Source organism: Cuculus canorus, chromosome 1, assembly GCF_017976375.1.
Source record: "Cuculus canorus isolate bCucCan1 chromosome 1, bCucCan1.pri, whole genome shotgun sequence".
NCBI lineage: Eukaryota > Metazoa > Chordata > Aves > Cuculiformes > Cuculidae > Cuculus > Cuculus canorus.
The window spans coordinates 206072314-206096122 of record NC_071401.1 but is presented as its reverse complement, the minus strand read 5'-3'; the positions used below and the strand labels follow the sequence as shown (position 1 = coordinate 206096122).

At 44.2% G+C, this 23809-nt stretch overlaps 1 protein-coding gene across 4 annotated transcripts in view; it reads left to right on the top strand.

Moving 5' to 3' along the window:
- Positions 1-4008: 4008 nt before the first annotated feature.
- Positions 4009-23809, top strand: part of CHCHD3 (coiled-coil-helix-coiled-coil-helix domain containing 3) — a 174960-nt gene continuing 155159 nt past the window's right edge. For all 4 annotated transcript variants that reach the window (XM_054088959.1, XM_009563405.2, XM_054088943.1 and 1 more), the window contains exons 1-2: positions 4009-4167; positions 7520-7607. In XM_054088959.1, coding sequence (XP_053944934.1) covers positions 4084-4167; positions 7520-7607 — 172 coding nt within the window. In that variant the 5' untranslated portion in view covers positions 4009-4083. The remainder of the gene's footprint in view (positions 4168-7519; positions 7608-23809) is intronic.

Here is a 23809-nt window from a genome sequence, read left to right as displayed (position 1 = left end):
TCACAAACGGATCAAGAAAGAATCAGAAGCAGGTTTTAATTCATTGCTAAATTTCTATTTGTCATTCTGCTCTTGCATTATCTTTTTTCTCGGTTGAAATATCCTGTCTAGTAACCACCGAAGAAAACCTACACTGAAGACCAATGTCCTACCGCTTTGGCACCAAATGACCTTGCGCGTGTCACTTGGTCATCTGTGTCTTGGAAGAGTTTTACTCTGCCTGGAGGGGGTTGGAAGCATTGGAGGCAACACAAATTCAAAAAGCACGTGGCTTGGCTGTGTAGAACTCTTGTAGACTGAGTAACGCTACTGAATAGTAACAAATTATTCTATGCTGAGCTCTGTTTTGATGTTTTGACTACTGCTGCTGCCTGTGCTCGTTAGTTTAAACTAAGTTGGGGTTTTCTGTGCCACAGAGCAGTCAAGTCTGTGTACTAAATTGATAGCCACTACTCTTAAAATAGGTGTATTGTTTATGTGAACATATAAATTGTTTGAAGCTATACACAGAACAACTTTTCCTATTTGCAAATTGCTTGTGAGCATTCTGAACTAGAGGTAAGCTTATTTGCCAGTTGTTATCAAACGATTTTTGGACTGCAATTTTGTTGTAGCCTTTTCAAACATTAATTTCTAATACTTTTTTTTTCATCTAGCAATGTCCTTGAAAGAGCTCTCAAATCGGTTCGACAGTCCACAGAGGAAAGCTTCTGACATATAGGTAACTCTGGCCTGCAGCAAACACTCTTTCATTTCCACCTATTATAGGGGAGCCATAAATTCTGGGGTACCTCAGTCCTTCTCCTTCTACACTGAGTGAACCTTACAGACACATCAAAATGATTTTGAGATGGAATTCTGCCCATTTGTTCTCTTCCCCCCTCCTGAAATCTATGCATATGTTACAGTGCTTTGTAATTTCAAGTTATACCAAACAATCATAAACCATCCCAGTAGAAAATAGCTGTTTTAAAGCCTTAATTCCTAAATATAAATCCTTCTGTTCAGCAAGACAGGAGCATTTTCTCAGAACTCTCCCAACAGAGCACACATATATTAGAAGAGCTGCTTCTGATTTGGAGATGAACATTTCCACAAGTTATATCACTAACAATAAATACAATTTGACTCCCTAAAAACATTCCCAGGCCAGACAAAAAGAAAATTCAATACCCTCACTTTGTTGGTGCTCACACAGTACCAAGACAGATAGATGAAGCCCATTTATTCCCTTAAAAACATACAGTTACCAGGTTGCTGACTTCTTAATAACACCCCCTCACAGAAATGGGTTTACCATCTATAAAACCAGGCATAAATATCACATCACATCCTCAAGAGAATGGCTCATATGTCCTTGATATATTTTCAAGCAATTTTTATTTGGTGGTAACGTAGCTATCAGCCAATGCCTCAGCAATGTCTTTAGCCCCAAGGAAGGCAAATACTGTTGAAATGTTGGCAGATAGACACTTTACATCCAAATAAAAACTGCTGGAAAATATATCAAGGACATACGAGCAGTTGTATTGATGCAACACACACGATGTTTGCATTGATTCAGAGAAATGAAATGCATCAGTTGACACAGTCTGCAATAATCTGTCATGATCATTGTGTAAACACTTTGGGACAAATTCCTTGCAAGGTGAGTGGAAGGCTTTGGTGTCACTTCTGGACAAATAGGCTATCCTTCCTTGAGCCAAGCAGATGAAAGACTTGGAAGAGAGATAAAGAAGAGATAAAGTTTCCTAGATATCATGATTATTATTATTTGTATGTTGTCAGGATCAAGAAGTCCCAGCAGAACATGGGTGCTTCACTGTGTAAAACAAGTGAAGAAGCCAGGTGGTAGGAGAGACAGGTGTACGTTCATACATTCCACCAATGTATCATAGAAGCATAGAATCACAGAATGGTTTGGGTTGGAAGAGACCTCAAAGATCAACAAATCCCACGCCGCCCGCCACAGGCCGGGACACCTCCCACTGGATCAGGTTGCTCAAAGCTGCTTCCAACCTCACCCTGCATACCTCCAGGGATGGGGCATCCATGACTTCTCTGGCCAACCTGGGCCAGTGCCGCGCCATCCTCACAGAAGAACATTTCTTCTTAAGATCTCATCTCAGTCTCCTCTCTTTCAGCTTAAAACCATTCCCCCTCACCCTATCCCTGCACTCCCTGATGAAGAGCTCCTCCCCAGTTTTCCTGTAGGTTCCCCTTCAGTACTGGAAGGTTGCTATAAGGTCTCCCCGGAGCCTTCTCTTCTCTAGGCTGAACAACTGCAACTCTCTCAGCCTGTCTTCGTGTGGGTGGTGTGCTCCCTCTGATCATCATCATAGCCTCCTCTGGACCCGTTCCTACCCGTTCCTTTTCCATATCCTTCTTATGTTGGGGATTCCAGAACTGGACACAATGATCCAGATGAGATCCCACAAGAGAGTAACAAAGGTGTAGAATTCCGCTCCTCGCCCTGCTGGCCACTTTTCTTTTGATGCAGCCCAGGGCACGGTTGGTCCTCTGGGCTGTGAGTGCACGTTGCCAGCTCGCGTCAAGCTTCTCATCAACCAGAACCTCCAAGTCCTTGTCCACAGGGCTTCTCTTAATCACACCATCCTCCATCCTGTGTTGAAATCTCCTGCATCCTGATCTTCCAAGGCACGCAGCCCCGGCCTGAGGGGAGTTTGGGGACACCCACCTGGCTCTACTTGTCCCTTTGGGGCTGAGAGGTGGTGGGTTCCTGCTTTCCCTCAGCCAGACCTTCCCAGTGAGGGAGTTTGGGGTGAGCACCCCATGCTGCTGCTGGAGCCCTGGTGCTGGAGCTGATGCTTCATCCACTTTCCTACATCCTAAAGACATAGAATCAGAATCATAGTGATATGAAAAATGCCGTCAAATAAAAACTCTCTAAGACTTGTTTTGGAGTTTTAGAAAGCAAGCGTCCTTCATCAGACCCGAGCAACACGAGGGAGTGATCTCCATCAATTGTGCGCAGCCAAACAAGAACTGGGATAGAATATATTTCCCACTTCCATGCATACGGATAAATTTTCCCAGAAATCTTATGCCTGTTCTATTACTTTCCAAGGACTCATTTTGATGTTATTATGAACTTCACAACAGTCAAAACTCTTGCTAATTTGGAGCTGGCTCCAATTCTCTGCTTGACTGTGCCTTTGAGATAGGGAGAGACCGCAAACAGAGGTTATTACGGAAGAAGACACCTCTATTCAGCACAGATCATACTGAACGCAGTACTGAACATCTCCGAAGAACAAACAGTGCAAGGAAAAACACTGTCTGAAAGAAAAGATGCTATCAGAGAAAGAAAATATGCTATCAGAGGGACATTGTATCAGGTTCCTGCCTTCCCTCAGCCAGACCTTCCCGATGGGATGGGGTGGGGTGAGCTCTCCAGGCCACTTCCGGAGCCCCAGAGCTGTAGCTGATGCTTCATCTCATTTCCCTCATCCTGACAGCATAAATTAGAATCACAGAATCATTAAGGTTGGAAAAGACCTTTAATATCTTCCAGTTCAAGTGTTAGCCAAACACCACAGTGTTGTTGCCTACTAAACCATGTCCTGAAGTGCCACATCTACATAACTGTTGAACCCTTCCAGGGATGGGGACTCCACCCCTTCCCTTGGCGGTTTCTCATCTAGTGGGAGGTGTTGGAATTAGATGATCTTTAAGGTCCCTTCCAACCCAAACCATACTATGATTCTACGCGGGACAGCACAGCCCCAGCACAGCGGGTGGATGAACTCCACTACCCAGCATGCCCCGCGCCAACGCGACACTCACGCCCCGCCTCCCCAGCGCTGAGCATCATGGGAGTTGTAGTCCACTCTCCCACGCGGCCCACACACCGAATAAAGTTTCCGCTCCCTTTCCGGGTGTTGGGAAGGGGTGTGCGAGGTTTCCAAGGCTCTAGGACCTTATCCAATGGGAAGCGGGGTTGTAGAGGCAGGGGGCGTGCCGTGTGCAGCTCGGGGCCAATGCGGGGCGGCGTTGTTGCGGGGCGCGTTGGCAGCGGGGAGCGCGAGTCTCCTTGGGGAGCGCCGGGGGCACCGCGCGGAGATGGGCGGCGGGGGGAGCAGCACCCGCCGCGTCACCTTCGAGGCGGATGAGAATGAGAACATCACGGTGGTCAAGGGCGTGCGGGTGAGAGAGGGGCGACACGGGGGGGTGGTGGTGTGGTGTGGATGTCACAGCGGGTCCCCCTGGGCTGCCCCCAGTCAGGACCTTCTGTCCCCTCGCTGCCTCTGCCCTGCTGGCTCTTGTCCCTGCACCTCCGACCCCGTCCCATCCTGTCCCCTCTGCTCCCGTCCTCTCCCCTCCCATCTGTTTCTTGCTCCTCTCCTCCCATCCCGTCCCGTTCCCTCCTAGTCCCGTCCCCTTCCCTTCCTCTTCCCCTCCTCTTCCCATGCCACCCAGTCCCCTCCCCTCTGCTGCCATGCCCTCCCCATCCCCTCCTCTCTTCCTCCCTCCCATCCTCTTCCCTCCTCTTTCCATACCCTCCCCTCTGCTCCCATCCCCTTCCCTCTTCTCCCCATCCCAGCCAGTACCCTCTCCTCTGCTCCCATGCCCTCTTCGTCCTGTCCCCTCCGCTCCCATCTCATCCCATCCCATCCCATCCCATCCCATCCCATCCCATCCCATCCCACCCCCTTCCTACAGCTCCCATTCCTTCCTCTCCCCTCCTTTTTCCATCCTACCTAGTCTCGTCTCTCCTCTCCTCTCCTCTCCTCTCCTCTCCTCTCCTCTCCTCTCCTCTCCTCTCCTCTCCTCTCCTCTCCTCTCCTCTCCTCTCCTCTCCTCTCCTCTCCTCTCCTCTCCTCTCCTCTCCTCTCCTCTCCTCTCCTCTCCTCTCCTCTCCCCGTCCCCTTCCTACAGCTCCCATCTCTTCCCCTCCCCTCCTTTTTCCATCCTACCCAGTCCCTTCCCCGCTGCTCCCCATTTCCTTCCCTCTGCTCCTCTCTGCTCCCTGTCCCTTCCCTCTTCTCCCTGTCCCACCCAGTCCCCTCAGCTCTCCTCCCATGCCCTCCTTGTCCCATCCCGTCCCATCCCGTCCCATCTCATCAGCTGCCATCTCTTCCCCTCCCCTCCTTTTTACATCCTACCCAGTCCCTTCCCCTCTTCTCCTATGCCCTTCCTTCCCCTCTTCTCTGCTCCCGTCGCCTCTCCTCTTCTCTGCTCCCCGTCCCATCCTCCGGTGCTCCCATCCTGTCCCCTGTACTCCTGTCCCTTCTCCCACAGGAACCTCCAGCCCTTCCCCCACCCTCCTGCTTGGCATTCTCCCTTGGATCATCATAGATTCATGGAATGGTTTGCGTTGGAAGAGACCCTAAAGCCTGTAGTAGACTCCATCCACTAGGTTCCTTGTTGTCTCCGTCTCTGACTTGGAGTGACGGACGTGCACGGAGATACACCTCGTCGTGGATATCTGCATGACACCAAACTACAGGCAGAATCATAGAATCACAGAAACAGATTTTTTGGCGTTAGAGAGGACCTTAAACCCCATCCAGTTCCACCCCCCTGCCATGGGCAGGGACACCTTCCACTGGATGAGGTTGCTCAAAATCTCATCCAACCTGGTCTTGAACACCTTGATCCCGAGGCAGCTGTTCCTGGCCAGAAGGACACCATGAGTGGAAGCTCACTCTGATCTAGTTCCCATGGCTGCGTGGTGGGAACGCTGTGGAAGAGCTGTGGCACTGGGAGTGCCAGGTTTGACTTTTCCTGACCTCCCTCTCCCACATTCTGCTCTCTACACGCTGTACCTCTGACTTCAGTGCAGGAGCGTTCCCGTTTCAGCGACCTTCCAGCACTGTAAAGAGGCCTTCAAGAAAGCTGAGGAGGGACTGTTCACAAAGGCTGGTAGTGATAGGACGAGGGGCAATGGGAATAAACTGGAGAGGGGCAGATTTAGGCTAGATGTAAGGAAGAATTTCTTCACGATGATAGTGGTGAGGCACTGGCACAGATTGCCCAGGGAAGTTGTGGCTGCCCCATCCCTGGAGGTGTTCAAGACCAGGTTGGATGAAGCCTTGGGCAGCTTGATCTTTAAGGTGGATGATCTTTAAGGTGTCTTCCAACCCAAACTGTTCTGTGATGCTATGATTCATTTTTCCCCGGTTTGTGACATCCTGTTGCGTATAACACGCTAGAAGATTTGTTTGTAACATGAGGCACCTCAAGAAATCTTCCTGCTTTGGAATTTCTCAGCAGAAGACCCTGTGGTTGATTCCAAGAAGGATGAGAAGTTGGTTTTTACTTTTTATCACTGCTCTCGGGGAGGATTGTTGCGGAATGAACCATAAGAGGAGCTACTGCCTGTTTCAGCGTGCTGATATATTTCACTTCCAATCATTTAAAGCTCTCATGCCAGTCATGTTATGTGTTCACAGCAGAGTTCATTTGCTCTCAAACACACTTAAATGCTACTGAGGGCTATTGGAATTTCTCTAAAGTATCCTGGATCTTGAAATACTGAGAATGAAAGCTGAGTGATATCGTGCGTATTAGGAAAATGTAGCTTCACTGAATAAATCATCTTAGTAGAGCATCCCAAAGTGGGGTGAAGCACTTTGCATCAGTGCTCCAGAAATGTTATTGGTTTCAGTATTCCCTGGGGGCCTTTTGCCTCGATACTTTACAAAATCCCACTAAAACTCAACACAGATTGTACGTAACTGTTTACATATGTAAAACTAACTGTGTAAAGTTAAGGGTTTTGAGGGTTCTTATGCCGAAGCAATTCTACACTTGTGTACTAGGTTACAGATTTGGGCAAAATCTGTGTAACACGGATTTCTGCCAGTGAGAGAAGTCATGCTGCAGGTTTAGTAAAGAATTTGCTAATTAAAGTTTAATTCTCGTGGGCAGTCAAACCGGTATTTTAATAGGTTTGATGTTTGAGGAGACCAGTAGAAAGTAAAAAGCTGGAAAACAAAAGCTTTGATGTTATTACTTCTTCTGAAACGGAGTGTTATTCTTATTCTATTTGATCCTGCATAATTTGTGACGGTGTTTCATGAGAATGAACTTTGTTGTTGACTGCGCTCTTTCTGCCCGCTTGTGTCGCACAAGTGTTCCTAGGGCATCCTCAGGAGGGAGTTCTCTTGGGTTAAGTGCTCTGCACCTGCGTTGCGTGGTATTTGACTGTCATCCAAATAGCAAAAGACAAAAAACTGATTAATTACAAGCGATGTGTCAAAGGGTGTTGTTACTGTGCCCCTGTATCCTATATTTTGTCATATTGTTTTTTTGTGCTGTGTGAGTGCCAAAATGGTCTGGTTCAGTCTGATTGTTTGCACTCAGTGATAAGTGCACAATCCACGAACAAGAGAAGTTGATTTTGCATTGCAGATAGAATTTTAGCAGCTGTCATATCTTATTTTGGGGCTTTATGCTCTTTATTTTTTTAAGTTTTATTTGATTTTTGGAGGGAAAGAGAGGGATAATGGGGATAAAAGGGGACTGACTCTGTGCTGGGGGTTGTGTTTTTCAGCTGTCTGACAGTGTCATTGATCGCATGAAGGAACCGTCCTCACCTGGTGGAAGACCACAGTCTCAGCAGCGATCAGCATCTGGTGCAGGTATTCCCACATTTTTTGGCTTTTAATGAGAGAAAGAAAATAAAATATGCTTTCAGAGCCTTGTAATGAACTCTCTATCATTTCGTAGAAGTGACGTTTTGACATGAACTCTTTTGCTCACCTCCTTTTGGAAAAGGAAATAGTTTGTAGTCTTTTAGAGGAGTTGTGTTACTCTTTATTCTGACATTGAAATGTAAATCGCCTCTGTTTATTAGTGTTGGTTTTCTCCTTTGTTGAAGACGTTTTTTTCTGAAAAGCAGAAAAAGCAAATATCCGCTTCAAATGTGTGTTCAGTTCTGAAGTGAAAATTCTTGTATATTGAATCAACACTGAATTTTAGTGTAGTAGTGTCCGTCAAAATACACTTAAGCAAACATTAAAAGAACAATATAATGTTTTCTTATCATGGAATAGTGAAAATAAGTTGCATACTGTTTATACAGATCGATTGTTCAAAATGATCGCTTTCTTAACGATTTATATTCCATTACTAACGCCTGTTCCAATGCATCAGACAGGCTTCGTGCCTGGCAGCCTGGCAAATACTTGAGCACAGCGAACACGATGTGGCTGCTGAAGGTGTGAAAGTGAACAGTAGAGATTGGAACATGCGATTTATGTTTGTTGACTATGAGAAAACTGTAAGGTTCAAGTAAGGCTTTCTGAAAGTGCTCTGGAAATATTAATGCTGTTGGCATTCCCTGAGGACCTTTTGCCTTGATAATTACCCAAAATCCCACCAAAACTCATCAGGGATTGAAAACAAGTCCTGTGGCAGCAGTGGGTCTTGCAGTAAGGCTTGAATGAATGGAACGTAGCAGCTTGCTTTCCCCTGGAGCAGAGACAGTTGCCTTCCTGCTGCTTCACTGAAGGTGTCTGTGGTGTAAGTATCCGTATCCGAGCTGGACTCCCTCTGTGGTAGAGGGGAACTGTTGTTCGGTGGAAAGAAAAAGGTGTTTTGGGGAAAATTCATCTGGCTTATTTGAGAATTCCACTTCAGGATGAGATGAATTGCCCTCTTGGAATACAAGGGTGAAGAAGGTGGATGTAAACATCTACTGATGTCAAGTGAATCCAGCGTGAAATGTTTTACAAATATTAGGGCTCCCAAATGATGCTGGTTTAGAGGTTTGGTTTTCCACTTTATGAATGGGAAGACTGTGGTGTCGTGATGGCAAGGAGAATACCAGTGCTAAAGCATACCTGAACTGTCATCTGGCTTGTGAAATGTCGTTTCCCCAGTACAACTGCTTAAATTATAATGCTCGATTAAGTAAGGTTTGAGGGAGTGGGGCTGTAGTTTCCTGCATGGGCTGCCAGATTGTCCATCCTTTTCTTTTGAAATAGTAGCGTTCTTGTTATGTGCAGTGTTTTACGGCGGTGAAGAAATTATTCTAGGTATAGGACTTCTATGAAGTAGTATTTGAACGGCCTCCCTACTTTCATGGCAGTACTTGTTGCTTTTTCATCCTTAACCCTGAGTTATGGAAGCCTTGTGAACAAACATCTGTGACTTTTGGGGTGTGGTGAGTTGAGATGAAGACTGTGATAATTTTGCTAAGTCACAGTATATATATGTCATAGAATCATAGAATCATTTGGTTAGGAAAGACCTTTGAGGTCATCAAGCTCAACTGTACCTGTCCACTACTAAAGCATATACCTGAGTACTTCATCTCCCCGTCTTTTAAGTACCTTTGGGGATGGTGACTCAACCACCTCCCTGGGCAGCCTCTGCCAGAGCCTGAGAACCCTTTCAATGAAAAAATTTTTCTTGATGTCTAATCTGAACCTCCACTGGCGCAGCTTGAGACCATCTCCTCTCATCCTATCACCTGTCACTTGGGAGAAGAGACCAACATCTACCTCACTACAACCTCCTTTCAAGGTGTTGTAAACAGTGATGAGGTCTCCCCTCAGCCTCCTTTTCTCCACTCTAAACAACCCCAGGTCCCTCAACTGCCTCTCATCAGGCTTGTTCTCCAGCCCCTTCGCCAGCTTCATTGCCCTTCTCTGGACACGCTCCAACCCCTCAATGTCCTTCTTGTAATGAGAGGCCCAAAACTGAACCCAGGATTCGATGTGTGGCCTCACCAATGCTGAGTCCAGGGGCACAATCTCTTCCCTAGTCCTTTATATCCTGATTCTTTGTTTTATTTCTCTGTGCATGATGGAAATAATTATTTTTTTTATTTGTTTGGTTTTATATATGGAAAAGCCAAATGGATTGCTTGACCCTTTGCAAGCCTGGGAAACCTTATGCGTGTTTTTGCTTTAAGAACTAGTGATTTAGGTGAAGTGCTTGTATTTCCCTGGGGAAGTATAATCGGTGTTAGACTTCAGTTGCTAAGATGATTTGTGCTTAAGAGGATTAAATTATACTTAAGTACGTGTTACCATACTGTCCGTTCCTCTTTCATTGAATGTTTCTTGTTGGAGAATTACAAACTTGGCATTTCTTTGATGCTCTAACAGCAGTCAACCTGTTTGTTTATTTTGTGGCTACGTCTCACTCCTCAGAGTCTGTCTTTGTCTGCAGAGGTGTCGTTATAGGAAGGGCACTGGCGATAAGGCTGCGAGACTGATCACTTGATATCAAACTGCTGTGTTTATGGCATTGGGGGCTGGATCCCCAATCTTGGGAGAAGCAGTGTTGGGGCTTGGTTTCTTGGTAAAGCCTCTTGCACTGTGATAGGAGACGTCTCTCCTGACAGGTTTTCCGCTCCTGTTTATGCATCTGGTGTTAGTGACTTGTTTTTCTGATGGAGCAGATCACTTAGTGCTTATAAAGAGAGCTTTCTAAGAATGGTAGTGTTTAGAGGCTGGCTTTTGGATTATCAGCTGGGCAGCTTTTGAACTTGATAGTTTGTTAGCCTGCATTTATATCTTCGTATATTCTAGACAAATAACACTTTCCTACGAAAGTAAAGATGTCTAGAGGGGGGAACATTAGAGCTATTAAAACCAGCCCTATCTTTAAGTCAAGTCTTTGATAGCTTTTGGTGGAGGAATAATGGTTTAAGTTACATGAAAGAACATGTATCTTGTTGCTTGCCAATACACAATGAATTTATTGACTTCAATTTGGGTCGGAAAATGAAATTACATACACTTACAATAAAATCTGACATCTAAATACTAGATCTTAAAGCATGCTAGCTTGCTGGGATCGGTTTCTGACTTCTGTGTAATATTAAATGTACTGAAATATTTAACAAGTGTAAAATCTTTAAAGTACGTCTGTAATTCCTAAAGCAGTATTGATGAAAAGTAATTTGGTCAGAGAACAAGAAGGTTTCTTTTTCCTGATTGTGTATTATACCTAAAGCTTTAGTCACAACAGACAAAGGGAACAGTTTAATTCGTTTTAGCTGAGTGGATATCTGAAAAGCTAATGGTCTATTATGGAGAAAAAAAAAAAGAACAAATGCATAAATTATCAAGAGTCTCTGCATCTCAGGCAGCCTTTTTTTTTCCTTTTCCAGAAACAGATAACACTGAAGAAACAAAGGGTTTTTCACTCTTCTTTTAATTTATTTTTACCTGGAGGTGACTGCATGAAATACGTGCACTAAATAAGCTCTAAGAAATGACACTGGTATTAACGTTTGGCATGATACAAATTTTGGCTTAAGATATGATGGCTGGAGCACCTGCCGTATGAGGACAGGCTAGAAGACCTGGGCTTGTTCAGCCTGGAGAAAAGAAGGCTCTGAGAAGATGTTATAGCAGCCTTGCGGTACTGGCAGGTGCTATAGGAAAGCTGGGGAAGGGCTCTTGATCAGGGACTGCAGGGACAGGATGAGGGGGAATGGTTTTCAGCTGAAAGAGGGGAGATTGAGATAAGATATTAGGGAGAAATATTTTCCTGAGAAGATGGTGAGGCATTGGCACAGGTTGCCCAGAGAAGTTGTGGCTGCCCCATCCCTGGAGGTGTTCAAAGCCAGGTTGGATGAGGCTTTGAGCAACCTGATCCAGTGGGAGGTGTACCTGCCTGTCGCAGGGGGAAAGAGATATTTGTGAGAAATACTGATGGCTTGCGATAGGCATTCGGTCTGAAAATCTTGGAAGCCTCTAATGTACCTGTTATGGGCAGAATACGTTCCAAAGACCGTTAGGAAGTTTTGTTGAGTAAGGTTCATCCTACTGCTCTTGCTAAAGGATGCAGATACATGGTGTAGTACAGTGATGTGTAAAGGAGGGTCAGCTTCATCAGATCTTCATTGCTTCTGACTATAGGTTGCTTGGGGTTGGTATTCTTGATGCAGGATCTAAATTTGAGCAAGCGTTCTGGGGTGTTCTTGAATGTGTGATGCTGCAGAGCTCACTCCTGTGCTTGCTATGTTGTTGCTTCGATGTCATCGAGTTTCTTAGTTAACTGTATTTTTAGTGATATCTATTGATATTCTTTGGGTTAAAGGTTCGCTATTGATGGAAGTATTTTATTATCAAAAGGTGAAACGTCTTGTAGCTCACTAGGCTGCTAAAGATGCCAAACTTTAATGCTGTCACTGTAACAGCGAATCTTTAGTTGAGCCTGACATTCATGTCACTGGATTGTAGTCGTGTAGGAAAGGTGGAATTATGCATGGGAGATGAAGCAAGTATTGCATAAATTAAAGTTCTCACTGTCTGCGTGACATGCAAGGTGTTCTGTGAGCACTTTTGGGTGTCTAGGTATGTCCTTGTAAAGTGAAATTAGAAAGAAAACCCAGCAAATAATGCAACTTAGACATCTGTTTTTTCTTTCAGTTCATAGTAATTTGGAATTCAGGGCTGTGGAAATGCTTAGTACACTCTCTGTCTTTAAAGTACAATGTTAACATCACTGACAAGGTGGCGTTGAATTAATGGAGTGTTGGGTAGAGACAATGAGAATATTGGAGTAGGCAAAAAGCCCTAATTTAATTATTTAAAAGACTTGGATTGTTGTATATGGAAAAGGTATGTAATTGTGTAAGAGGAACATGTAGAACCTCACAAATCTTCATCTCGCTTATGAACAGAGATGTTTTAAGGGGTGAATGGCAAGACCTGGATGTCCATGTGTGTAGTCTCTTGGACTGTATTCCCAGCACTTGTCCAATTCAACAATAGCATTTGGCTCTTCACTGAAGTACTGTCTTTGAGATCATCGAGGCTGCACCTTGGACTGACCACTTCATGGTGTTTTGAGAGTTAATCCATCCTGTGGAACAGCAGATTCTTCAAATAAATGTCCACAGGTAGAAGAAGAAGAAATGGCAAAAGGTATTGGAACTTCTCATGCAAATGCCATGTATTTAGGGCTGGAATCTGATGTTACAATGAACCTCACCTAATGGTCTTGTGTCTGATCATCTCTGCCCCTGGAATAACTTAGTGTCCAGTGATCTAAGCTGCTCAGAAACACCCTGCAAGAAGAGTTTTGTACTAGCTTAACTTCGATAGTTGAACCTTGTGTATTCAGAGAGAGGAAGCTGGAGCTTGCACAGAAGAATCAGTGTCGCTTTTCCTTTGGGAACAGCTCTACGGATTATGGCAAACTGAAGCTTTTCTTTCCTGAATCAGCTGCTTAAACAACTTCACCACTGGTTGTCAAAAGCCAACCATATCCTGGGCTGTATCCAAAGAAGCGTGACCAGCAAGGCAAGGGAGGTGATTTTCCCCCTGTGCTCTCATGAGACCGAATGTGGAGTCCTGCAGTCAGCTCTGGAGTCCTCAGCACAGGAAAGACACGGATCTATTAGAGCAAGTCCAGAGGAGGCCATGAAGATGATCCAAGGGCTCGAGCACCTCCCCTGTGAGGACAGGTGGGGAGAGTTGGAGTTGTTCAGCCTGGAGAATAGGAGGCTCGGTGAAGACCTTAGAGCAGCTTCCAGTACTTAAAGGAGCTGTATATGGGGGAGCTGGGGAGGGACTCTTCCTTAGGGAGTGCAGGGGTAGCACAAGGGTGAATGATTTTAAGCTCAAAGAGGGGAGATTGAGATAAGATCTTTGGAAGAAATGTTTTCCTGTGAGAGTGGTGAAACACTGGCACAATTTGCCAGAGAAATCATGGCGCTTCCATCCCTGGAGGTGTTGAAAGCCAGGTTGGATGAGGCTTTGAGCAACCTGATCCAGTGGGAGGTGTCCCTGTCCATGGCAGGGAGTTGGAACTGAGTCCCTTCCAACCCAAACCATTCTGTGAGTCTATGAGGTGTCAGTGCCAGTGGAAGGGATTAAGTTCGATTGTGCAATTAATGGAGCTGGAGCATTTAGACATGGCTTAAGTGGCCTGGACTACATTTTCAGGAGCAGAGTGTTTTGAGGTGAAGGTGAAGCAATCCTTAAACTTCCATAGACTAGTTTTGTGTTTCGTTATTTTTTTTCCCCCTAATACTAAAAAAATATTTTATGGTGTTTGAAGAAGGATTAGGTTTTTTTTTTCCTTAACAAAAAATAAATTTTACAGGTAAATTAATAGTATCAATTAACAAAACCCAACTGAACCAGCCACCTGAAATATCTTATTTATATCTCAGTATAGTAGGTGACTGCATGAAATACAAGTGCTTAAATGTGCTTAAAAGATGCTCCAAGAAATAGCAACGGTGTTAATGTTGACACAGAGTTTGGCATGATGTAAATTTCGCTGAAGTTAGATCATGCAGTTGGAAAGATGGAACAAATGTAGAAGAGGTTTCTCTGTCTCTCTCTTCCTCTCTCCCTCTGTTTCTTTCTTTTATTGTAACAAAATGATCCTGTTCAACTCTATGGAAAAAGTGCTCTGTGTGTGGGAGGCGTTTAAGGCTGGATTTGCGTTAATTGATTCCCATCTCCCCTTTCTCCTTCTGTTCAAGCTCTTGCTTTATTTATTGTTACTCTGTGTTGTAAAGGAACTAAAGAAACAAATTCAGAAGCTTTCCAGGGTTCTGCAAATGGAAGAGTATAGATTTTTGAGAGCTTGTGGGATTGAGATATGTGTTGTGTTTTCCTTCCCCCTGCATGAGACTGGGGTGAGAAAACCAGTATGTCTCGTGAATAAAGGAGATTGAGATGGGATAGTAAGAAGAAATGTGAGGGTGGTGAGGCACTGGCACAGGCTGTCCAGAGGAGTCATGGATGCCCCGTCCCTGGAGGTGTTCAAGGCCGGAATGGATGGGGCTTTGAGCAACCTGATCCAGTGGGAGGTGTCCCTGCCTGTGGCAGGGGGTTGGAACTGGATGATCTTTTGAGGTCCCTTCCAACCCAAACTATGCTGTTGGAAGGGGTCCAGAGGAGGCTACAAAGATGATGCGAGGGCTCGTGCACCTCCCACACGAGGACAGGCTGAGAGAGTTGAGGTTGTTCAGCCTGGAGAAGAGAAGGCTCCCAGTACTGAAAGGGGCTACAGGAAAGCTGGGGAGGGACTATTCACGAAGGCTTGGAGTGATAGGAGGAGAGAAAACGGGTATAAACTGGAGAGGGGCAGATTTAGACTAGATGTAAGTAGGAATTTCTTCACTTTGAGAGTGGTGAGGCACTGGCACAGGTTGCCCAGGGAAGCTGTGGCTGCCCCATCCCTGGAGGTGTTTAAGGCCAGGTTGGGTGGGCCTTGAGCAGCCTGGTCCAGTGGGAGGTGTCCCTGCCCACGGCACGGGGTTGGAATTAGGTGATCTTTAACATCCCTTCCGACCCAAATTATTCTATGATTCTATGATTTAGGGGTTCTCATTTTACAACTGATAGAGAATTTCTGGTCTTCCAAATGCAGTTTAAAGAAAGAGCACTCGGTATTGGGTCCTGTTGTGATCATGTGCCTAAGTAACCAGGTCTTAGGCTGAGGGAGATTCATTGTGATGAATCTCAGCTTCCTTGGTAGTTTTTCCTTTTACAAATGTTTTTCTGCTTGTGTGGCTTTTTGCAGAGAGGCAGCATTTGTCTTTCAATGAGTATTCATTTAAACGTGTCATTTTTGTTTCTATATATTCTTAAAAGCAGGTAACTCTTATGTACCGCATACTGTGTGCTTTTTGGTCTCAAGTGGTTTTGGTGAAATTAAATTTCATGCTATTCTGCTTAAGGCTGCGTGTGCTCTATTAGGGTTTACTGAGTGCAGACGTTCGCTCTAAAACCCCTTCGAAGTAGTTGTGCCGTACACATATAAAGCAATTTTTGCCTTGGCATATCCAAAGTGTTTGTTTAGAAATGGCAGGTGAGTTAAAAGTCACAACCACCTGCTTTTTGATGTGGAAGCACAAGATTTTTGTGTGCTAAAACATAATCTTCCAGAAGTTAGCAGAAAATCTTGCTGAAAAAGAGATTGGGCACAGTTCATGGAGCCTTTTGTAAAACAGCATGCAGTAATGAGTTTTACGGACTAAATGGGTTTGTATTCATGCATGGGCTGGGTGCCGTTGCCTGTTATTAGTTCTGAGTACTGAATTGTTGGTAGTTAAATCCTGGCAACGTTTTAGACCTTTGAGCATGGCAGTCAGAGTCTTGGGCTGAACTTCGGAAAATGTGGCAGGAGCTTCAAATGTTTCATAGGTTCATAGCATCATAGAATCAATAAGGTTGGAAAAGGCCTCCAAGATCAGCAAGTCTGACCATCAGCCCAACCGTGCCTACTAAACCATGTTACAAAATGCCGTGTCTACACACTTTTTGAACACCTCCAGGGATGGTGACTCCACCACTTCTGTGGGCAGCCTATTCTAGTGCTTCAGCACTCTTTCAGTGAAGAAATTTTTTCTAATAATGAATCTGAACCTCATGTAGTGCAATTTGAGGCCACTTCCTCTCCTCCTATCATTTGTTACTTGGGAGAAGAGACCAACACCCACGTGACTCTGACTTCCTTTCAGGGAGCTGCAGGGAACAATGAGGTCTACCGTCAGCCTCATCTTCTCCAGACTAAATAATCCCAGGTGTTCCTCATAAGACTTATTCTCCAGATTGTTCCCCAGCTTTGTTGACCTTTGGACATGGACCAGCAGCTCAATGTCCTTCTTGTAGTGAGGTGCCCAAAACGGAATGCAGGATTTAAGATGCGGCCTCACCAGTGCTGAGTACAGGGGGAAGATCGCTTCCTACTCCTGCTGGCCACACCATGGCTGATCCAAGCCAGGTTTCTTTTGGCCTTCTGGGCCACGTGGGCATACTGCTGGCTCATATTCAGCTGCTGTTGACAAACATTTCCAGGTCCTTTTCCACTGGGCACCTTCCCAGCCACTCTTCCGTAAGCCTGGAGCACTGCACGGGGTTGTTTTGACCCAAGTCCAGGACCTGACACTTTGCCTTCTTGAATCTCATACAGTGCTTGAGGCAGACCTCATAGAATCATAGAATGGTTTTGAGTTGGAATAAATGTTAAAAATCATCCAGTTCCAACCTCCCTGACATGGACAGGGAGACCTCCCACTGGATCAGGCTGCTCAAGGCCCCATCCAACCTGGCCTTGAACACCTCCAGGGATGGGGCATCCGCAACTTCTCTACGCAACCTGGGCCACTGTGAAACCCTCACTGTGAAGAATTTCCTCCTTGTGTCTAGTGTAAATCTTCCCCTCTCCAATTAACAGCTGTTCCCCCTCCTCCTATCACTAGATGCCTTTGTAAACAATCCCTCCCCAGCTTTCTTGTAGCCCCTTCAGGTACTGGAAGGTCCCTGTAGGGTCTCCTGGGAGCCTTCTCTTCTCCAGGCTGAACAACCCCAACTGCCTGAGCCTGTCCTCATATGAGAGGTGCTCCAGCCCTCAGATCATCCTTGTAGCCCTCTTCTGGACCTTTTCCAACAGCTCCGTATCTGTCTTATGTCAGACTTGTGGAAAGGCAATGGATTTGGGGGAATTTGGGTTTTTTTCTTTGAGTTTTGGGGTTTTGTGTGATTTTTTTCATGTTGGAATCAGATAAAATTCTATCTGGCAACATGCTTTTCCCCCCTTCTTTTATTTTTTTCCCTTAATTTTTTATTTTTTTTCAGTTACATCTATTACTACATACTTAATTTCATTTACATCCATGAGAAATCAGAAGGTGCCAGGAGAAGGTGTCTGTCTGGGACACATTTGTTGTGCTCTCGTTAGAAATCTCCCATGTGCATTCTTGCAGAAATTAGGGTTCACACATGCTCAGGTTCCTGGTTCATATCGAGAGTTAACTGTGCTGAAGATTGCAAGAGTAAGGATTGAACTATTTAATATTTCCTCTTAAATTTCAGCCTTCTTTGGTCCATGCTGTGTCTGCGCATCAGAATAAACCCCAGCCACTTCTCCTTTGTCCTTCAGAGACCTTCCTGGGATTATAGGTCAGAACAGATAGCTGGTGGAGATAAAAGGGTCTGTAATTTAAAGGATTGTTAGAATAGGAGTCATTTGGAGCAGTTTGAATGATTTTTGCTTTTAATCTTAGAGAGTAAAATCAAATATATTGATAATTTTAATGAAATAAACTCAATGACTAAATTAGAGCTGTTTGCTTTCACCAGTATTAGTCTTGATAGCGCTGTGCAAGGGAATTGTCATTCTGCTGTATGGCAGCCTCTCTGGTTTTATACTGAAGTATATTCTTATCCAAATTATGTCTCTGCTGAGTAACTGTCAATAAAATGAAGTGAGGGATTACTACAAGGGGAGAAAGTGTACAAGTATTTCTAAACGGAGCCTCCAGTGAAGTGCTGAGAGATCATTGTGCAGGACAGGGAGACCTCCAAGTAATAAAACCTTGTGGTTTTAATAGCAAATGCCACTTTTCTTTCCATCACAGTTTATTTACCAATTAGAGAAACTTTGGTGTGATATTAAAAAATGCTTTAAATGTGTGGTTTATTGCATTAGGAGGAAAAGAAAAGCTTTGTTTTATTCTTTCATCTTCAGGCTGCAGCGAAGTGTTACTAAAACTCTTCATCACTTGTCAGATCAGGCAGGTTAAGTATACAATATTTTATAGTGCTTCTTCTGGAAAGCTTTGTACTGGTTGTTTCTGAGTTAAACAAGGTGCAACCACTTAGAGATTTTGTTTCTTCTGCCCTGGGGGGAACAGTAAGCAGTTTCAGCTGTTCCTGCAGTATTTTTCCGAGACTGGTTTGCATCTGTGTTGAAGTTATGGATTTTCAATCATATATTACTAAAGTTCGGGGAAACACGAGGCTGAAAATTGCAGTTTTCCAATATTGCTACTTGGTTTTTGAATCTAAATTTAAATAATAGAGGCAGGACATTCTTTTCTTCCCGTTGGTTGGCAGGGTTGTTGGTAGTTCTGATAGTGCTTCATCAAGCCAGGTTATCTGATTCTCATTTTTAGCTTCGTTAACCATGTTTCTTCATTAACCTAATGTTAATAATCTGAAAAATAAGCTTCTAATCTAAGACAGTCTTGCAGGCTAGAGGTGAGATACGGTGCTTAATCCCGTCCTATGAAGGACTTCCACTTCCCCTTAATCTCTGGAGCTTTATACAGAAAGAGCTGAGTGGTTCATCCAAAATGCTTGACTGTCAAAATATATATTTTTTTTCCCTCTTTCTTTCCTTTATTTTTTTTTTTTTGGTGAGAAGGAGGCAGCTTATTGTAAGAGAAAAGGACTTGAATATCCCAGGTGTCACTAAGTGACATTTCTCAACATGGGGAGATCATGGAATCATAGAATGGTTTGGGTCAGAAGGGACTTTAAAGCCCCATGCAACCTTGGCTTTGAACACTTTTGGGGATGGGACATCCACAACTTCCCTGGGCAACCTGTGCCAGTATCTCACTGCCCTCATTGTGGAGAATTATTAGGACACCTCTTGCCTGCTACAACAGCTTTTTTCTTCTTCCCTGCACCTCCTAAGTTCGTGAATTCACATTCTCGTATTTGAGGTGCTACAAGACCTTGCATTTGCTGCTTCATGCTGCGTTAATGTGCTGCTTGGTGACTACTCAAAGTGTTTTATTCTTAGAATGGAAAGAGATCTGCTTGGTTTTGGCAATACTGCTCCTAACTGCCTTCTTCTGTAGTGTCTTGTTTTTCTTACTTCTAACAACTTGGGCTGTCTCCACCACTGACAGCTTTTTAGTGTTGTAAATATTACATCAATTTAGAGACCAGCCATTTGAAACCATTGTTTTTGTTAGCAGATTTCGTTATCCCATAGGTGTTAGATGATGTGAGAATTTTAAACATTTCAGCATTTGTCCTTATTTGTATATAATTGCTCAATAATGAAAATGGTGATAAACATCAGAGTTTTTATATTGTTTACCACCAGTTTTCAGTTACCATTACAAGCAGTAACACAGTGCTAAATATTGGGCGGAAAATACTTCAGTTAGCACATTTCAAAGTTGACAATACTGTAGCTGCCTGTTGACAATTAAGTATAAAGCTGGTTTTGCTGAAGCTGAAAACACATTATAACACTTTGTAAGTCACTTCCACTTCCCTCAGTAGAATTATATCCTTGCTCATGTGCAAGTAGTGCAAGTCCCCTTGATAGGGGGCTGTAAGAGGCTGCCCAGGGAGGTGGTTAAGTCCCCATCACTGGAACTGTTTAAAATATGGGGAGATGAGGTGCTCAGAGATCTTGTTTAGTAGTGGGCAGGTACAGTTGGACTCAATGATCTCAAAGGTCTTTTCCAACCAAGAGATTCTATGATACTTTTGCGGTGCCTAGATTTGAAATGTGCACATTAGCTGTTTCTTATCTGACTTCTTGTGTTCTACCCTTAATATTACATGAAATAAGTGTTCTGTCACTTTGTGACTGAACCTTGACTCTCAGATTATTCTCTAAAACAAACATGCTGCTGTATGGGATGTAGGAAACTGGAAATGTTATCCTCAAGACAGGAGAAGTACTTACAGATTCTCCTGCGCTTCCCTTTCGGAGTCCGTGTTTCTCATTTACAGGACCTTATTACAGCTGCTCTTTAAATTCTGTTCCTTGTATCCTGCTCGAGTCAGCAGTGATGGGACTGAATGTGCCGCAGTTTTGCATCTGAGCTGAATAAACAAATTCAGGAATTACTATTTTCTCTGCGCTGATACCAAACATCCACATATCAGCCTGTTGTTATGACTTGAATGAACGAACAGGAGATTAGATTTGAGCGCAGCACAACAGCTGTTAAAGATCCACTTACTTATCACTGCAGGCTCCTCTGTACCTAATTCTCAGTGAAGTGATTGCTTTCAGATTTTGTGCAGTTTCCGTGCCCGTGTCATCAATAAATAAAATCAGGACTTGATACGGAGATGGTTACACTTTTTTTTTACCTGAATAGTCAGCTTATACTGGAAAAATTTTACTCCCTTTAAAATTTTGCACTATGTTGATAGATTGCTTTAAATCATAGAATCATGGAATGGTTTGGGTTGGAATGGAGCTTAAAGATCATCCAGTTCCAACCCCTCTTGCCAGTGGCAGAGACACCTTCCACTGGATCAGGTTGCTCAAAGCCCCATCCAACCTGGTTTGGAATACCTTCAGGGATAGGGCACTACTAAACCATATCCCCAAGCACCTCGTCTTCCTGACTTTTAAATACTTCCAGGGATGGGGACTCCACCACCTCCCTGGGCGGCCTCTGCCAGTGCCTGATAATCCTTTTGGTGAAGATATTTTTCCTGATGTCTAAGCTGAACCTTCCCTGGTGCAAAGTGAAGCCATTTCCTCTCGTCCTATTGCCAATCACTTGGGAGAAGAGACCAGCACCCTCCTCACTACAACCTCCTTTTGGGGAGTTGTAGACAGTGATGAGGTCTCCCCTCAGCCTCTTTTTTTCTCCAGGCTAAACAGTCCCAGTTCCCTAAGCCACCTCTGATAAGATTTGTTCTCCAGCCCCTTCACCAGCTTCGTTGCCCTTCTCTGGACACACTTCAGCCCCTCAATGTCTTTCTTGTAGTGAAGGGACCAAATGTGAATTCAGGATTTGAGTTGCTAGGTCCCCTGTGATTTGAACATAAATATGAGCCCCCCTGCCCCACAAACAGTTGAGACGTGGACATTTGACAATAAAATTTGATGCCTAGAGCTGCTCTGGGCTTGTATCCCCAGCAATGGAAAGGAATGTGAAAATATCCTTGACAGAGAGCTTTCTGATTCAGAGTGATGAGCAGCTTTGGAAACTTTATTCCTGTCCAAAGTGACTGTAATCCAGAGCTGTAATTGGGGAATATTGACTTTTCAGTGCCACTGATTGTCTGCAATCACAGCCGGTGAGTCTGCTTTAAGGATGATAGAGGGAGATGAACTGGACATCAAACTTTGCTATTTATATAGCCTTGACGGTATGGAGACGCCCATTTGGGAGCACTGTCCTGGGCAATAGCACTTAGTAATGCTTTGCAATTAGTGGTGATTTTTAAGTGTAAAACTAAAGAGGTGTTTTAGTTTGTAAAGCATTTTACCTAGCAATTTTTTGTAGAAATACGTGATTTTTGCACTGTCCTCTGTAGTGGTAGAAGATGTTACATGAAATTGTAGAATGGTTTGAGTTGGAAGGGATGTTAAAAATAGTCCAGTTCCAACCCCCTGCCATGGGCAAGGACACCTCCCACTGGACCAGGCTGCTTGAAGCCCCATCCAACCTGGCCTTGAACACCTCCGGGGATGGGGCATCCACAACTTCCCTGGGCAGCCTGGGCCAGGACCTCACCACCCTCTTCAGGAAGAATTTCTTCCTAATGTCTAGTGTAAATCTTCCTCCTTCCAATTGAAAGCCATTCCCCCTTGTCTTACCACTCCAGGTCCTTGTAAAAAGCCCATCCCCGGCTTTCCGGGAGTACCTTCAGGTACTGCAAGGCTGCTCTAAGATTTTCCCAGAGCCTTCTCTTCTCCAGGCTGAAGAAGCCCAATTCACTCAGCCTGTCCTCATAGCAGAGGAGCTCCAACCTTTGGATCATCTTTGTGGCCTCCTCTGGACCTATTCCAACAGTTCCATCTCCTTCTTACGTTGGGGATTCCATAACTGCACACAGGACTCCAGGTGGGCTCTATTAAGAGCAGAGTAGTGGAGGAGAATCCCCTCCCTTGCCCTGCTGGTTACACTTCTTTTGATGCAGCCCACGTGGTGAAAGAATTTAGAGTTTAGTTCATACGGTGAAAGAATTTAGAGATTATTTTGTCAAAGAAAATAAAAGGATAGCAGTAAATTTCCCCATACTGTCAGATAAAATAGCTTTACAGTAACCTATAAAGATCAGAAACTGAAATTGTCTTGAAAGAGCACCGCATGCTTAATCCTGTTGAAAGCAGAATCATAAAATGCTTCCCATTATTGCTTACAATATGATTATTTTTAAATGTTGAATTATGGGATCCTGATGCTTTTGTCCATTGCATTCAGTGAGAAAAGCCTTGCAAGCCTTGCAGTGTACGTGCAGAAGGAATTACTTGCAAAGACAGTGTAGATGTCAAGTCTCTCAGCTCCTGGTTTCAATCTCAGGTTATTCTGCCAGTGGCAGTCTTGTAAAGGGCTACGACACTGGTCTATTATTATTACTTTTCTTAATTATTTAAAATCAATAGGCCAGCAAAATGACTTATGGCTAAACAGTTGCTGAAATAAGTGTGCCTATATACGGAATAACTTCTGTTATGAAGGTTGAGAAGGATGCATTGTTTAAAAGGTTTGGTTGAAATGGTTTGCAGACTTCTAAGGGCATCGAGAACAATTTTAAAAGTTACAATAAAACTTCGTCTTGGAACTGGCGCAGCAGGAATTTCTAGAGGAAAAATACACTGGTACATTTTTGTTAGCTGACTTCTCTGACTCAATTGCCTTACTGGTGATAAATGATTTATTTCGTTAGCTGCCACGTGTTTCAGGATATATTTTCCACATTTCATGTTTCTTCTCTAGCAGTGCTTCCCTGTGTCTGTCACCTGTTATTTCTAACTTAAATCCGCTAAGATGGGGTGTTTTGTCTGTTTTAAGTATGCACTTTTTTTGTATCGTAGAATGGTTTGGGTTGGAAGGGACCTTAAAGCCCATCCAGTTTCAAGCTCCCTGCCATGGATCATGTTGCTGAAAGCGTCATCCAGCCTGGTCTTCCACACCTTCAGGGATGGTGCATTCATGGGCAGGGACACCTCCCACTGGATCAGGTTGCTGAAAGCCTCTTCCAACCTGGTCTTTAGCACCTTCAGGGATCGCGCATCCATGGCATTCTTGACTCCTTCCACATTATTCTCCTACATTCCATTTCTCCTTTGTGTATCGCTTAAAAGAATCTCATTCTAAGTTTAGCCTTAGGACTTTGCATCCTTTAATTTTCTGTCT